Source organism: Corvus cornix, chromosome 27 (assembly GCF_000738735.6).
Source record: "Corvus cornix cornix isolate S_Up_H32 chromosome 27, ASM73873v5, whole genome shotgun sequence".
Lineage (NCBI taxonomy): Eukaryota > Metazoa > Chordata > Aves > Passeriformes > Corvidae > Corvus > Corvus cornix.
In genome coordinates, this window is record NC_046355.1 from 1,129,750 (window position 1) to 1,146,874 (window position 17,125).

Genomic DNA, 17,125 nt, shown 5'->3' on the forward strand with positions numbered 1-17,125 from the left:
GGGGCTGGATCCCTGTGGGGCGGCGGGGCTGGATCCCTGTGGGGCGGTGGGGATCGGTCCCTGTGGGGCGCTGTGGAGATGGATCCCATAGGGCTGTGGGGATGGGTCCCTGGGGGGCTATGGAGATCAGTCCCTGTGGGGATGGATCCCTGTTAGGGGCTGTGGGGATCGGTCCCTGTTAGGGGCTGTGGGGATTGGTCCCATAGGGCTGTGGGGATGGATCCCTGTGGAGCTCTGGGGGTCAGCCCTGTAGGGCAGTGGGGATCGGTCCCTGTGTGGCAGCCCCTCCCCAACGCCCGGTGCCACGGACGGGCTGCACGCTGGTGGTTTACAAAAGAGACTTTATTGCTGCGCTGCTGCCTGGGCACAGCCAGGGACAGGCGAGGATCACCCGGGCTTCTGCCGCCCTGGCCTTGCTGTCCTGGCCCCGCTGCTCAGAGAAAACCCGCGTGAAAACTGCCTGTGGGCCCGCAAGAGACTCTGTGAGGGCCGGTGACCTGCGGGCTGGGGCCCACAGTGGGCCAGGAACCACTGCCCTGCCGGCAGCCAAGAGCCGGTGCCCAGTGCCTCCCCACACCGGGAGCCCCGGGGCCACCGCTGTCTCAGGGCTGCCTGCAGCCGGCACACGGAACCGGCTGGTCACACCTTCTGTGGGGAGGGAAGCTGTGGCAGGACCCTGAGGCCGGGACAGGCTGGATGCACTGGACAATATGAAGGAAAATAATTCTTAAAGGAAAAACAAGTTTATATATTGGGTTATGTGAGGAGCAGCAGCCTCGTGCTGGGGGAGCAGGATGGGGGATGCGGGGCTGGGGCTTGCAGCAGGGGCTGAGTATGTGAGAGCCAAGCGGGGCCGAGCCAGGCAGAGACCCCAAGCCACCGTGTGCTGCCTTTGTGCTGCCTCGCTCAGGGCATAGAGTGAAGCTGCAGAAAGCGGGACACAGGGAGGAAAGCACAGGACATGGGCACGGGCATGAGCCTGAGCTGAGCCAGGACCCCTGCAGAAAGCAGATGCTCAGAAATGCTCAAGGTCCAGTGCTGGACAGGCGTCAAAGCCTCTCTGATGGTCTAGAGCTTCACATGGCAGCAGTGCATCCCATATCTCACTGGAAACCAGTCGCTAGCCGTGGCAGCTGCTCTGGCACCACTGCCTGCATGTCCCCCTCTCCCTGGGCAGCAAGCCTGGACCTCACTGCCTGCTGCCACCACCTCTGTGGGTGTGGAGGGTGCAGATCCACCACCCTACCTCCATGCTACTCCCTGCCCCCAGGACTCGCCAGATCTCTGGCAGCCAGATCCATGACCCGGGCGGGAAGCCTGCAGCCTGTGCTGTTCCTGCCACGGCCCCAGGGCACAGCGGGGAGGAGCAGCAGGCCCCAGCTTTGTGACACCCCACAGGCACCCATGGCAGGCCCAGCTGCAGGGTGGCTTCATGCAAAGGTCACCCAGTCCTTGGGAGGGCAGAGAGGAGCAGCCCCACCTGCCCCACACCAGCTCAGCTTTGCCATGCTCTGCCCATCAGCAGGACTTGCTCGGCTCTTCCCTCCTATGCACCAGCTGCATCCCAGTTCCTCTGGTCCCCCGAAGGAGCAGCCGGTTTGGGTGCTGGGAGTCCTCTTGCCTGTGGGGTGGCTGCACAGCCTGGCACAGGGAGCCGGGTGGTGTGGGCTGGTGGGCTACTTGCAGGAAGCTTTCTTGACACCAGATTTTTCTTAATGGAGGACTCTTGAACTTTCAGCTGTACAGCCATTGTCTTGGGATCAGAACTCTCCAGCTGGGCCGGGGCCCTGTCACTCAAAGCCCATCTTCAGGTGTGGGGCAAGAAGGCTGCAGCAGGAATGGTCTCCGAGGGTGATTTAGTAGTGTAAGAAAAACAGTTCTGTGTTCCTAATGTGTGCTAAAACTAAAATATAAAATACACCTTGTACAAGCAGGCAGGGGATCGGCGTCGGCTCTGCAGGGTAAGAAGGATGCATCGTGTACACTTCCCTGGGGCTCCAGGGCAGGGAGAGCTCGAAATGTGAGTGATAATGTGTTCAGCCGTCGTCCGCAACCCTTGCGCACTGCAGCCTGTCCTACTCGCTGTCACTCTTGTCCACCAGTACCGCGTCAGTCTCCTCCGTGATCTCCAGCAGTGTGTGCACATCAGGGCTCTCCCCACGCATCAGATCTGAATTTTCTCCCTCCTCTCCACCAACCTCCACCAGCTCTGTGGCTTTCACCTCCACCTCACCCTCTCGTATTTTCTTGACGTGGAAAGTGAAGGGTGGAACTTTGTAGACGGCTGTCTTGGACCTGGCATAGATGGTGTGGTCAGGGGTGAAAGACTTCCTCAGTTTGTCCCGAGAGCTCTTCATCTTCTCTCTCCTTTCGTTAGTCACAATTTTCGTGCCCAGTTTGTTCATCCTCTTCTCCAGGTTGTGGCGGGTCTTCTCCAAGTTGTGGCGGGTCTTCTCCAGGTTTTCCTTGGTCTTTAGCTTAGTCTTTTCCATCTTCTCCTTTGAAAATGCCTTCTTAAAGTCATCCACCCTTTTCATGCCGCTCCTTTTGATGCGTTCTGCCCGTGACTCTTCGATAATCTCCTCAATCTCCACCTCCTCATCCGAGGAGAGCTGGATGTGGTCCTCCTCTGCATGGTCCTCACCCACAGGCACCTCTTCACCCTCACCTTCCTTCTCCAGCTTTTCACCTTCCTTTAGGGACTTGCTGATGCTCAGTTTAGATGGGAGCTTCACTTCATCCTGCAAGACACAGAGCGGAGCCAGTGAGACACACACACACGGGCAGCCCTGGAGCCAGCCCATCCTCCCTCCCACAGTGCCATGGAGACATTGACCTCCACCCGGCTAAACAGACCCAGGTACCTCAGGCCTGGGCTCATCCTCCCTTACTGCAACTGATAAGTCATTGTAAAGAGGATCTGCTTAGGACTCTCTCGTACCAGGACTCAGGCACCAGCTCTGCTCACCCTGGGTTGGCTTCAAACTCATCTGTGACCCCAAAAGTATGGGAAAGGTGCAGCACTGAAACTAGAGCCATTTCACTTCCTCCTCTGCTCCTGTCACAGTCCTGTGCCCTCCAGTTTCATCTTTATCCCAGGACCTGGCCATTGCAGCCCCTCACTCCTGGCCGCAGGATGGTTGTCTTCAGGTCTCCAGCCTGGCCAGGTTCAGCTGTGTCCCCAGGCGCAGTGCAGGGCTGCAGAGGCATGGCCGGAGCTGAGAGTCTGGCCACAGCGGCAGCCTGCACACACTGTCCTGGCCACCCCCAGTCTGCACTCAGACTTTCCCAAGGCCTCAGGATCCAGATGTGGGGCTGGGACATCTCTTGGGATGCAGCAGGCTGCCCTGTTTTTCCTATTTCTCCACTGGGGAATAAGTTAGACAATTTGCCTGAGTCCATATCTGGAGATGGTGGAGACAGTGGCCCCAACTCACCCAGCCTGGTCTGCAAGGCTACACAGCTCTACTTGGGACAGGGCTGGATTCATTCAGCTTCTCCACGAGCCTGAGCCAGCCAAGTTTCTGATCCCAGTGGCAGAGGACAAGCATGTGCCCGTGAGAGGGGCACAGGTCTGGAGTGGGATTGGTTTTCATCTGAGCAGCACATAGCATGCGTCCCTGCTGCAGTGATTCACCTCTCTGTTCCCGGGACAGGCTGGAAATAGCCCATCACTGTACGGAGCGTCACAGCTGCGGGGCTGCAGCCCACGCTCAGAAATTTATTGCCCAAGCAGTTTTAATCTACAGAGCTGGGTGGGAGCTGTCAGAAATCCAGCAGCAGCCAAAGGGCAGTGTGTGGAACGGGCACACAGCATGCGGAGCTGCTGGGCTGAGGTTTGGAGAAGAGCCTGGGCAGCAGGACAGCCAGGTGCCATTCTGAGCCCTGGGGCAGACAGCAGCAGAATGGAGCTAGGACGGGATTCCAGTCCTGCACTGGCAGGAGCCAGGGCCAGGGAAAGAGGCAGGCCCTGGTGTACCCCAAGTGCATGGCAAACCCTGGAACACTGGCAGTGATTTGCCTGCCCCTGCCTTGGGGAGGTGCCCTGTGACCCGGGAGGGTGACTTTGCTGAGGCACCTCCTGTGCTCTGCATGTCACAGCAGCTGCCACTGCTCCACTGCAGCCGTGCACGAACGAGCTGCACAGGTGCAAGAGCCAGGACACTGGGGATGGTCATTCCATCGAGCACGAGGAGGGGCGTCCCTGGCGCTGCTGTGGGACAGAACATCCCGGTCCCTGCTCAGCGCCGGAAGGGACGGTGTGTGTGCACACCTGCACCCTCAGTGCTGTCCCACTGCATGCCACTGCCCTGGCTGACCAAGGTCACTGCCACTCTGTGGCTCTGCTCTGAGCCCCTGGACAGAGGCAGGAGGATATGCCCTCCCTGCAGACACGGGTGCTGTGCCTGGCCCTCTGCGCTGTCCCCTGCCCTGTTTTCCCTTGCACCCCTGGAGAAGTGACACAACTGATTGAATACGTGACGCCAGCACAGCTTCACCTGGTGAAATCCAGATGCTCTCAGCTGCTTTCTCATTTTTTTCCCAAGCACAGGTGCTGTTCCTTGGGCCAGCTGAAGTTCTGGAAGCACAAGGGCATGTGGAGAAACCTTTGTGAGCAGTGACAAGCCAGCTTCATGGAGCACTGGGCTCAGTGAGGATGGCACAGGCTACAGTGTCTGTGGTGAAAACACAGAGCCTGCTGGAGCAGAGGTTTCGTTCTGGGTTTTCTTCGGAGCAGAGAGCTGTGCTGGGTGAAGCTCTTCACCCTCCAGATCACAGGTCAGGTCCCAAATACTTTGTGAAGATTAGGGTGAAGTGGCCAACACATGTTTTCTTCATTCGATGAGCCACTTCAGCAGAAAACAATACACACGTTCTCCAGAGGGCCAGGTCAGTCCAGGGCAAACCTACACCATGGGGAAGGCAGGGATCCTGTTCTCCACAACAACACCTGCCAGAGCAATCCCAGAAACTTCCAGGGACCCTGCCCAGCCAGCAGAACATCAGGAACTCCAGCCACTTCCTTCCCTCTGAGTCAACACAATGAGCCAGAACAAAGGCATCCCCCTCTCGCCTGGCACGGCTGTCCCTGGAAATGGGCCATATCCTGCAAACCCTGATCCTATCAGCCCCTTGTGAGCTCCAGAATATGTGTCTGCAGAAAGAAACACCACCTCAAAAACTCCACGTCTGTCACATAAATAACAACCTTTCCTCCTGGTACACCAGTATATCCAGCTCCTGACTGAATTTTCTGATGTGGTGGGATGAGCTGCGCAAGCAATGCTCCCATCCAGCCTCAGCAGCATCCTGCAGCTCTTCCCTCACAGCCATGAAGACATGGCCAGCAGGAGCAACCCCTGTTGGGGTGCCTGCAACTCTCCCTTAATCCTGCACTTCACCTGGAGCACAGCAGCTGCCCGGCTCTGTGATCCCACAGGCTGCATTCAGGCACTTCACCCCCTTCTGCCAGCCCCACTCCATCCCCACAGCCCAACCCCAGCCCAGCAGCGCTCATGGCTCTGCTCTTGCCTCTGTCAGGAGGCACCTCATGGATCAGACCCAAAGGCACTGAGGGAGCACAGCCCTTCCCATACGTGAGGATCCCAGCCTCCCTCTTGGGACTGTTTCCGAGAGCTTTTCTCCAGCTGTGCTTGGGAAACCCTTCACATCCTGCTCCTGGCCTCTCTCTCTCTTCTAAGCATGGTATAATTCCTGCATTTCCCCCCCCACCCCAACTCCTCCTCACTCTGATGCTGATCTGAGCAGTAGATAACCAGCCCACTGGAGGATTTTCAGCAGTGTGCTGTGGAACACTCCCTGGAGTCCAAGCTCACCTGCATTCAGGGAGCATTCCTGTGGGTTCAGGCACAGCACAGCTGGTGCGAGAACATCCACAGCTGTGGCACATCAATGGGGACGAGCACATTCTGCTGAGCATCCCTTGCATGTACCTCCCCCCTGCACCCAGGCATTGCCTGAAAGCCTCCAAGCGTCTCCTCCTCCCTGCCTGGGAGGTTTCTCCAGTGGGGAAGGGGAAGGGGAACTGCCTGGTGTGCACAGGACATGCCTGCAGACACAGGAGTGGAGGATAATGGGACGTGAGTGGAACAATCAAGAACCATCCCAGGTCCACGGGTGGCTGCTGCACAAATCCCTGCTCTGAGCAAGGCACTATGTTCTCTGCACTTCATTTCACTCATGACTCATCCAGTTGAGCCACATTTTTAACACCAGGCATTCTATTTTTACTCGGAAAACACTGATCCTGAAGTGGGCGAGTCCAAAATCCTGTCTTGGCATCCCTGCCTGTTGGGGTGTTCAAAGCCTGGCTCCCAATCAGCAGAGGCAAACCAGTTCTGTCCTCTCAGCTTGGATCCAACTGGCACAAGGACAGCGGGTAAACAACATTTTTCAGAAGGTTTTGGTACCAGCAGCAGCAAACTCTGGCCCTGCTCTGTGTATGGTGCAGAGCTGCACCCAGCAGCAGGACAGGGACGGGGAGCGTGTGCTGTCCCTGCAGCACAGACCTCCTGGGAAGAGCTGTGCTTCAGGAAGCTCTCTGGCACTGGGCCGGTCCATCTGTGGACTTTGTGGGCACCCAGAAGGGCCCCAGTGCCCACAGCCAGCCCCAAAGGCAGCTGGCTGCCAGCTGCTCTGTGTCCTCCTACTTCAAACAATTCCGAGCTGTTGGATCCACAGCAGTCTCTTCCCGGCTCCCCTGAGTGGGCTTTTATCTGACATTGTTTTCGAGTTCCCTGGCAGTGAGTCACCCGCAGCCCACGGCCATGGACACCCGCCTGGTTGCTACAACACACGTAAACACTTCCCCTGGCGTATAAAAGGCCAAGGAGGCACAGAGCTGAGCTGCATTCCCAGTCAGTGTGTAAGAAACAGAGTCCCAGCACTCCCAGCCACTCCAGTCTCCAGTTGGAAGGTTTAATGGAAGGTTCTCACATGCACATGCAAATCACATCTGCAATTCATTTCACTACGTTATTTTTACACAACTGCAACAGCACAAACTGTGAGTTTGGTTGACATTTGCAGCCATAACATGCAGAAAACGACCAGCTCACATTCTCGGGCTCCACTATGACCAAACCAGACAGATCCCAACGCTGGGTGAGCTGGAGCCTGTAGCCCCTCCTGCACCCCAGCCCTTCCTCTGCCCACTCCGGACAGCACAGCCCGGCCCCGGCCTCGGGGAGGCCAGGGGAGGATTAGGAGCTCGGGCAGCAAACAGCCCTCCAGGTCAGATCAAGCTGTGCCAGAGGAGAACAAGTTCTGCTCTCCCGTTGCTATGATAACTGCTCTGCTCTGCCAGGCCTCAGAGGAGACTGTTCTGTGCTGACCTTCCAGCAGTGCCATGGGAAGGAGGATTCAGCTATTCCTGAGTAACAGCAGCACGCCTGAGAAGCACCCTGAGCCTAGCAGGGCTCAGGGGTGTCCGGATACACAGAGGAGGCTGTGCTTTGGAACAGACCTTTCTGCGGAGACTGAAATTACTAGATTTTTTTTTTTTTTTTTTTTTTTGCTAGATCACAAAAAAATGGCCTTTTTTTTACATCCTTGAAAAGGAGAAGTTTTCCCTGGCATCTTTGCCCTGAGACCCCAATTCCTGGACTGGGTTCACCCTCACCTGGCTCTCGGAATAGTCCTGTCCACCCAGGCAGCCATTCCCACTGGACAGTGCTGTGCACGCTACTGGGTGACCCCCAACGGGCAGCGGAGCTCAGGGCATTTTGTCCAGTAGCTACACAATGAGAGGAAGGCAATAGGCCACTGTGGCCTCTGTGGCCTAAATGTTATATGATCAGCAGTTGAAGTCACCACTCCAGCCTGTGCAGGGCCTGACTCCAAGCAAGCAGCACCAGGGGCTGCAGCCAGACAGAAATGGGAGATGCTGCAGGGGCTGCCCGAGGCACTGGAAATTTATGTCACAGCTTGTGCTCTCTGCCTGTTTTACCTGTTTAAAACAACAACTTCAAACTATTTCACAATCACAAACTAATGCTCACAAGAAGCCTGAGGAGGTGGGTGTTCCAGGGCTGTGTTTCAGAGGGAGAAACAGCAGCTCGGAGAACAGGTGGGATTTGCCCAGTCACAGCAAACTCCAGCTGAGCCAACTGCCCCTGGCCACTTGGCGCCCTTCATGCAAGCCACACAGCAGCTTCTCCCTCCCAGATCGCCTGAGGGAAGATCCAGGCTCCTCACACCCACGCTCATGCAGAAAGCGCATTAGTCAGCAGCAGGATCAGCCTCGCAGGTCTGAGAGCTTGAGGCAGCCCCAAGCAGGCAAGAAGCAAAGGCTCGGAATCAGCAGCTCCCAGAGCTTCAGAAGAGGTTCAGAGTGATCTTCAGGGGGTGCCGCTGATGAGGCCCTAAAGTGCTGCCTCCTCGTGTGTCTTCTGCTGCCCTGGGCCTGTCTCCACGGGGTGGGCTCACAGGGCAGTCCCTGGCGAAGGCTCAAGGCACACGCGCGGGATCTTCTCGGGCTAAGATGAGGAAAACTGCGTTTCAATGGCCGGGGAAAGGAAGCACAATGGAAACACTTACCTGTTCCTGACGGGAATCTGTTTGGGAACATGCCAACAGTGATCTGGGTTAGCACGAGAACAGGCAGAGGGAAAAGGCACAGGGGTACGTTTTAGTAAAGGGAGAAGCCAGGAAGCAGAATTTGACAGAAAAGAGTCAGCAAAGATCTATGGATGGAAGAGTGTCCGTCTCTGATTCAGAAGGTCCCAGGAGATGCAGGATCCCTTCTGTGGGTTCAGGCACATTCACACTGCCACTGCCACAGGGCCAGACTCTGCTCCCGGTCACAGGGATTCAGTGTTGCCTGTTGGGGATGTGTCTCCCTTTGCTGTGGTGTAGCTCAGAGTTTGCTTGTAAGTGTAAGATCATGAAAAAAAGGGTGTTGATTTTAAACCCCTGTGTTGATTAATTCAAGTGCAGAGGCTGCAGAGACTGAAACAGCCGGGTGCAACTCCAGAACTCTATCTGCTGGTTTTGTCACGTACTGACCTTACCCTAAACCAGCACCGGATAATTCCCAGCAGCTCCCAGATCTCTGCACCCAGTGACACAGCAAAGTCAGGCATGGCCTTGACACCGGGTTCCAAGGGTTGGACAAAGTTTGTCTCCAATAGTGCCAAGAGGTTCATGAAAAGAGAAGCCTCAAGCCTTAGAAACGAGACTTTTGAGTCCTGCATGTAAGAAGTCACCAAGGAATATTGCTGAGAGAAAAAGATCTAAAATATGAGGGGAGAAAGCAAATCAGGTTGGGATTAGGTAAATGTTGCAGGGATAAGTAGTTCATCCTCAAGTAGCATCTCCCTGACTAGCAGAGTCCTCCCACCCTCTGTAATTCTGGGTGTTGTGCAATCTGCCTGGCATTTCTTTCTATCAGGCACATCCAGTTACCCTGTGTTCTGAAAGCTGTGTCTGAAAAGCTGCATCTGCTTCATCAGCTGTGAAAAACAGCAGCCTGGTACAGGGTGCAAAGGAAGGGAGGGAGGGTGGGGAGAGGAGGAGGCTGTGCTTGGAAAAATGCTTTTGCCTATAGTGAGTCAGAAGAGAGGCAGGGCTGTAGGAAACAGAGAAGTAAATAGACTGAGAATGGAAAGGCGCTTTCTTCCCCTCTGACATCATTAAAAAGTTTTGATGCCATTATCAGTCTGTTTGTACCACTGGCTTTGCTCTCAGATCTACTCCTCCCGGATAAATCTGTCTGAGCTGATTGATGACTCTGGAGCTGCTCCTGAACAGCAAAGCAGCAAAGACGGGGTTTGTATTACAGATGATTTGCAGACACTGACATTTGCATTCTCACATAAAGCTGGAGACTAAACATCCTGAGACTTTTTATTCTAAATATTTGATTTTCCTTTACCGATACTGCACATTTTGTTTCTGTTCTTTGTCTACCTCGCAGCTGGACAGTGGACCCACAATTCTTCAGGTGCCCTGTAAGTTGTAGGAGATCTAACAAGAATCAAGAGGACAATCCCAAATGGGATAAAAGAGGGCTAAGCCTGTTGCTGAATACTTTATGAGTCATTGCTGTGCCTTCTGGGCTGTGCACATGAGAGGCCTGAGGGAGGAATATGTGATCAGGAGGGATATTACCCTGGGTTTATTTTCATGAGCCACTATTCATCCAATCTAACCCCATCCCTACGGCTGGGCAGCCTCTGGCCCTTTGCTCTGAGACAATTTACAGCTGCACAGCTCAGTCTGTAACTATACTGGTGAAAGGATTTCAGCAAAGCAAACAGTTCTGGCACCAACTGCTTATAAATAATAGCTGAGTAATGAAATATTAATGCAGTTGATACTAGATTGCAACAGAGAAATCCATGCTTCAGAGTTGTATATGGGTAGACTGGTAATCTGCACTAAGAAAAATCCTGGAAGCCAGAGCTATTAACATCCTGACTTTTTCTTAAGGCTCAGTCTCCTCTGAATTATTATCTTGAGGCTCTTATAATTCCATAATATGCAGAGAATATGCAAGATTTTTGTACATTGGGATGTTCATGTGGTGCCCCTGCAATGGAGGCAGCACTCACAGGAGCTGCTTCAGACTGGATTTGCAGTGAAAGTGAAACGAGCTTTTTATTTTAAAGTAATAACAGAAAATAAATACAGGGGCTGCTGCAATGCAAATGCCTGCAGTGACCCACTGGGAAGAGGGCTGGATGTTCCAGCACAGAGAGCTCTCAGCCACATGGAGCCAGCTGGTCTTGCAGGAAAAGCACCCTGTGGGTACCTGGTGCCCGTGCCTATCCCAGTGCTGTCACCCAAATTGCTTTGGAAATTCCTATTTCCTTTTTAATGCTGGTAGCTGGGCAAGCTCCGCTGAACTGCAGGCACATCACCCACCAGGCTGTCCCTCAGGCCTGGGGATCTTGCTGGGTCTTGTCAATGCTCCACAGCCACTAAACTCATCATGGTTTTGTTTCTGAATGATTAATTTGAAACAAAACCATAGCTCAGGGCAGATGCCATTCTGTTTGGGCAGTGACGAAAGGCTGCAGCCCCGGGGCAGTGGGTTTGTATGCCCTGGGCTCCCTGCCCTGGGCTCCCTGCGCTTCTCCTCAGCCCCCTGAGCTCTTTTCTTTATGTCCTTTTCCATACTCTCTTTTAAGGAGCACAGACCCAAAACCGAGGCAGTTCAGGTCTGGCCTCTAAATCTGTCACATTAATGTGTGGGCTTGAAATCTCCCCCTCCTTCTCATGATGTACAGTCTCGCTGCTCCCATCCGTATAAGGCCCATGCAAGCACAAAGCCAGGCTGGGCTATTTATATTTCCTTGCCCAGCCCTATCCACCCAACACTGCATGGCTGGGATCCAGGTCCCACCCTGCTCTCCCAACTGCACAGCCCTTCCCACGGAAACTCACATCTCACACAGCTCAGAGCGGCCACCAAGGCCCCCTGAAGAGCAGATGAGCCCCACTGGAGCCTCTGAAAAGGACAGCGTGGGGAGTGCTCACTCACACCCCTCGGGCAAAGGCTGCTCTTCCCAAGAAAAACACTGCACATCCCGAGCCAGAGTTCCCGGAGCTCGGCGCCCACACGAGCCTCAAAATAAAGGACCGGCACACTTTAGAAATTCAATACTCAGTGTGCGTGCCGAGTGCTGCAAGGGTTTGTCCGGTTGTAAGAAAATCAGCCTTTGACATTTGCAGGAATAAGTTTAATTGTCAAAAATTGTTTGGAGGAAAATGCCAAGCTTACATAAACTGCCACGTGCCACTCTCCAGCTGAACACGGCACAAAGTCTGGTTTCAGAGCAGTAGCTGCTTGCACAGGACATCCATTATTTACCCGTGAACTGCAGTAACCAGCCCCAGATTCAGGATCCTAAAACCAGGAGATTTGGGATGAAGTCACTTTAGTTTATTTTTATTAGCAACTACTCTCACCGAATTTTTTGGTGTCCTGATTTCTCTGAAAGACAGGAGCCCGGGACAGAGGCACAAAGGAAACTCTGAGCTCTGTTCCCAGGGGCTGCTGAGCAGTGCAGGCACTCACTGATGTCAGACTTTTTAGGAAGGTAAGTTCTGCCCTGAACATCTGCGTACACAGTAGCCTGTCAAAGCTGTCACCTCTGCTTTGGCTCGGCAAGTTTTCAAAAGAGAAAGATGGGGCAATTTGGAGGGGTATGGTTGTTTTTGAGTTTTATTCTAAAGAATTGATCTAATTCCCTACATTAAGTCTATAAAAAAACTCTTAACTTGGTAGAAATCAGACTAGCAAAATTAGCTCAAAGAGAGTAAGCAAGTGAGAAAACGTGAGCATGGACGGGACTGAGAGTGACGCCTGTAAATGTCCTGCTCCACACCTCCCCTTAGCCAGGATGTGGGAGTGATATCCAGCCCTGCACTTTCTCCCCCACATTTTGAAACTACCCCAGCAGATGTGCTCAGGATCATCCCACAGGTCAGGCTTACCCTGAATAAAATTTGGTTCTCATCTTCTCCTAATCCACAGCGAGCAAAATGCATTCTCACAGGCAGCCTGACTTCCCCTCCAAGATGCAAAAGGTCTTATTTGCACTCCTGAAATAATCCCTCCACAATGGCTGAAGCCTCAGGACTGGATACTGAGAGAATAATCAAACATCAAGAACCAGCAAAGAGCTCATTTATCTTTACCTCCTTTATTTCTTCCAACTGCAGAACTGTGCAGTAGTGAATCCTACGGAGCACGACTCCTGCTCCGCTCAGCTCTCTCACCCAGAAACAGCCACCGCTGGGATTATGGAATATTTTACGTCTCTTAGGATGAGTTTTTCTCTTGTTCTCCAAAAGAAAAGACTAATAAATCTTCGGACTTTTTTGCCACAGCAACTGAAACCACATAGGAGTCACTCCCAGCTTGGCAAAGCAGCTTTCCCTGAGTCAGAGAGGAGCAATAATGTGCTCAGCACTGCAGAATTAATTACATGACCAGTAATGTACCCAACAGACCCTTTGGTAGGTGGGGGGTCTGGGAAGTGAGATATTGAATTAGATAAGAGTTATTTTGTAATTATTTGGTTTTAACTGTAGACACTGTTAGGAAAGCACAGTGAATTCCTCAGTTAACCCCCAGGGTGGACCCCAGCACTCCATGTTTTCCTGCTGGGGCCGGGTCTGCTCTGGCTCCCATGGAAATGCCAGGATGTCCATGAGGGCACAAACGGCTCAATTTCACATGGCACAAACCTGGAGAATTCCTTACTTGTGCTCTGTGACATTCAAATCACACTAAATTCCATGCTGGGAAAGTATTCCAAATCCCAAATTATTTCTTCCCCTAATATCTCCATGATTCCCCAAGTCCCTGGCACTGTCCCTGGCCAAACAACTCTTTCAAGGCTTCTCTGTCCTCACCACAGCAGCAAGGGCAGGCCTCAAGCCTTTAGAAGCAGGATTGCTTTTTCATATTCAAAAAGAAACTCTGCTCAGTATCAATAAGCCACAGTAAACCAATACAAACTGCTCGTGAAACACTAACCTGCAGATGTTTGGGATGCTTCCCAAGGACCTTGAACCTTGCCAACTTCCTACCTATTTCCGTAACTGACATGGAATGTTATGTTTAAACAATTCCCTTCACTCCTCTCATTTTGCAGTGGTTGTTGCTTCTATTTTATTTTTCCAGGGATAAATTGATACAAAGAGCTTGTAATAAATCCATACACATATATCTGTCTATAACTGGTTGTGTTTCCTGTATGACCTGAACAGGCTCAAGTATGTCAGCCTTTCAGCCGTGATAAAACAACAAATGCTCAAGCTCTGAACCAAGGAGTCCCACAGGCCCTGTACATGTCAGACCCCTGAGCCTGTCACGAGCCACTCTCCCTCAGACCTCACAGTAAGGACCATTCTCCCTTTCATTCTGCTTTTCTTCTCTCTCTTCCCATGATCAGCACTCGAAGCTTCTCCATTTGTCCCTAGCGCTGGCTATTATTAACCCAGAGGCTTCCAATTGTAGCATTAACTGTTTCGCTCACTTTTCTCCCGTGGCCCAATAGAAGAGTTTGCTCTGATGCGGAAAACGAACTCCAGGCAGGAAACCTGACAGAACCATGTTCCTCTCTCTCCCCTTGTTTAATGATAAGTGAAAACTCCAACACTTAGTGCAGGGGGTGAACATCAAGCAAATCAAAGCTGTTATTGAGACCAAACAACAAGAATGTTCAAGGCTTGCAGGATGCGGAAGAAAGAAGGTGGGAATTGTACAAGCCCTCAGCAAATGCTGCCCCGAGCAGGTCAGGGGGCTGGGCTGGATTTTCTCTGACAGCTCTATCTGCCCTGGCTGGACAGATTAACCCTGAGGCTGGGGTTACTATCACTTGTTACCAGATGCATATCACAAATCTGAAATATTATCGGTCTCCACGTAGCCATACACATGGTGTCTCTTGGTAGAAGAGACATTGGCAGACAGATTTACAACACCCCCTTCCAGATCCCAGAGCACTCTTGCTCTTTGTTGAGCTAACCAGTAAAATCAGGTTATTTTGATACTTCTGGTCCATTGCAGTGAGTTCTTAGGGCCTCGTTCCCGATCTGCCTTAAAATTCCTGTTAAATGGGACAACTCTGTCAAACTTTATCTTAGGCCACAGAGAAAATGTTAAACCACAAATGAGAGTGACGAGGGACCCGCCTCAGTTTGAACTGCCAGACAATCTGGGGAGTTTGGGAGAGGGCTGGACCGAACATGCAGCGTGACAGGACCCTTCGCAAAGAAAACACCCACTAACAGGATGTAAACATAGTGAAACAGTTCCTTACCTGATAGATCATGACTTTGAAGTTCCTGCGTTTCAGGAGCTCCGCTTCGTTGGCCTCCAGCTTCTTGATCTGCCCGGCTTGCTTCTCCAGGTTCTGCCGCACTGTTTTCACGTTGACGCTCACCTTGCGCACCTTCTCCAGCATTTTGTTGACAGTGTTGCTGGTGGTGGTGTGTGCCTTGGTCAGCTTGGTCAGCTCTCCCTGGATGCTGGTCACTGCGCTGTCCATCTCTTGCTGTCTCTCCTCCAGCTGTGTTTGGGTCAGCTGGATCTGATCCACTGCTCCGATGATCTTGTCCAGAAGGGTCAGCACCATCACACCGTTGATCTGGTCTGATTTGATGGGCTCCTCAGGCACTTGCTCCTCCGAGGTCTCAGAAACAGTGGGTGGCTCGATGATTTGCAAGGTGGTGTCCTCCATGGTCGCTTGGGAGTCCTGGCTCACGGAGCCCGGAGAAGCTGTCACTGCAGGGAGAGAGCAGGGAAAACTGAGCCCGAGCCTCAGCTAACTCTGCGCTGGGAGACACGCCAGGAATGGAGAGCGCAGTGAGTGAGAGTCTGTGCTGAAATTCAAATGGCACAGCTCCGCACAGCCGTCCAGTGGAACTGCCCTGCAAAATTTTCCAGGCTTGCAGGTCATTGGCTGACTCCACCTCAGCTATAGAAAAGGAGCCACTGCCAAATGCCTGCTGACCCACCCTTTTTGAAATGATTAAAATAGTTGGAGGGGAGGCGATGGCTCTGCATGCAAACACAAGCACGGCTCAGCCAGGAATGCAAAGCTCGGGAACTGCAGCCGCCCCTTCTTTACCCTCAGTCTAAAGGCACTGTAAGTAACGGGAGGAAAAAACAAAATCCTTTAGTAAACGGCTCGGGAAGCTGCTGGGAAGAGAGTGGGAAGCAAGCAGCCCCATCTGGGCACAGCTGTGTGCATTGAAGGCTGGTTTAAACAACAGCACATGCTGAAGTTCAGCTGGAAGTTCAGACACTTGTCAATACTTAGGTTTGGGGGTTTTTTCCAAGGACTATGAGAACCTGATTTTCAATATTTTAAAGACATGCTACAATTTGAATTCAGTAGTTACAGCATGAAAACGTCTGTATCTTAAGAATGCCCCCTCCCATGTATGTGAATGTACAACAGGCACACACAGTACATGCAGGGTGCAACACGTCTCCACACAGATTTAGCTCCGAAAAGGATAATTCACTCCTGAAGTGAGGCTGCTGGGCACTCCCTCTAAAGGAGCTCTCCCAGCTCCACAATCCTTGAGCCTTCTACAGATCCAGTCACCAGACTTTCAATGCAGGACACGCTGCAGTGTACACTGCACAAAACTGTGCTTTGTAAACAAAGCCCAAGTACAGTGGGTTACTCGTGGATTTAGTGGTAAAACCTCTAAATGATTCAAAACAGGGAGACACATGGGAGGCACCACCACAGACTTTCCAACAACCCAGCTGGAACATGCCAGGAATGTGGGGAAGGAAAATTCAGATCTTGGGAGTGACCCTGGGCCAGACCTGGGCCAGACCCTTCACTTCTGGGGTGGGCTCAGCCACAGGGAACCAAGCTCCCATGCACAGGAGCGGCCACTTGGGAAGGCTGTGGACACACTGGGAAGGTGGCAGCTTCTCTCATTCTAAAGCTTTGACAACAGTTATTCATCCTCAGCACCTCCTGCCTCCTGCCAGGCCAAGTCTGCTCTCGGCCTTTGCCACTGGCTGGCAAATACCAGGAATGCCCGAGAGCCCTGGGCTCCTCCCAGCTCAGCTGCCTCAGGGCAGACGGGGAGAAATGTTCCGTCCCAACCACACACTGGGGAACCCGGCTGTCCCACAGATGCAGAGGGACATTGTTCATTCACAATGCCCACAGCAGTCAGCACTTTCCCTGCTGCGTCCCTGCCCCGTGACCGCTCGCTCTCCCCACTGACCTGGGCCTGGTGGCTCTGGGATCAGAGGATTGTACTCTGTGCCCCCACAACAGCCATTATGTCACAGAGTGAAAACAGGCTGCTTTCTGTACACTGCTCTTTCCTGGAGGGACCTTTTTCCAGAGCATTCATTTCCCGTGTTTGCTGCTGATCAGAGTTCCATGAAAAAACCTCTCACTATAGGCAGCCAGCCCAAGGCCCCAGAGCTGTTTGTCCCTGGGGACACCTGCTCCAGGGTGGGCTTCCACAGATACATGTGTGGGGATTCAGGTACGGGACGGGATGCACATGGAGCAGAGCTCCTTGTAGGCCTGTCATCCATTCCATGTGTGACTGCAATGCATCTCTTTGCCTTTGGATCTCCATCTGGGAATAATAATAAAAAACTCTG

General features: G+C 52.8%; 1 protein-coding gene across 1 annotated transcript; it reads right to left on the minus strand.

The window, feature by feature from the left end:
* Window positions 1-324: 324 nt before the first annotated feature.
* Window positions 325-15,447, minus strand: CAVIN1 (caveolae associated protein 1). Its single transcript, XM_010412784.3, has 2 exons — window positions 14,799-15,447; window positions 325-2,741 (listed from the first exon to the last, which is right to left on the minus strand). The coding sequence occupies exons 1-2, from the start codon at window positions 15,216-15,218 to the stop codon at window positions 2,076-2,078; spliced, it is 1,086 nt and encodes a 361-aa protein (XP_010411086.1). The 5' UTR covers window positions 15,219-15,447; the 3' UTR covers window positions 325-2,075.
* Window positions 15,448-17,125: the final 1,678 nt, after the last annotated feature.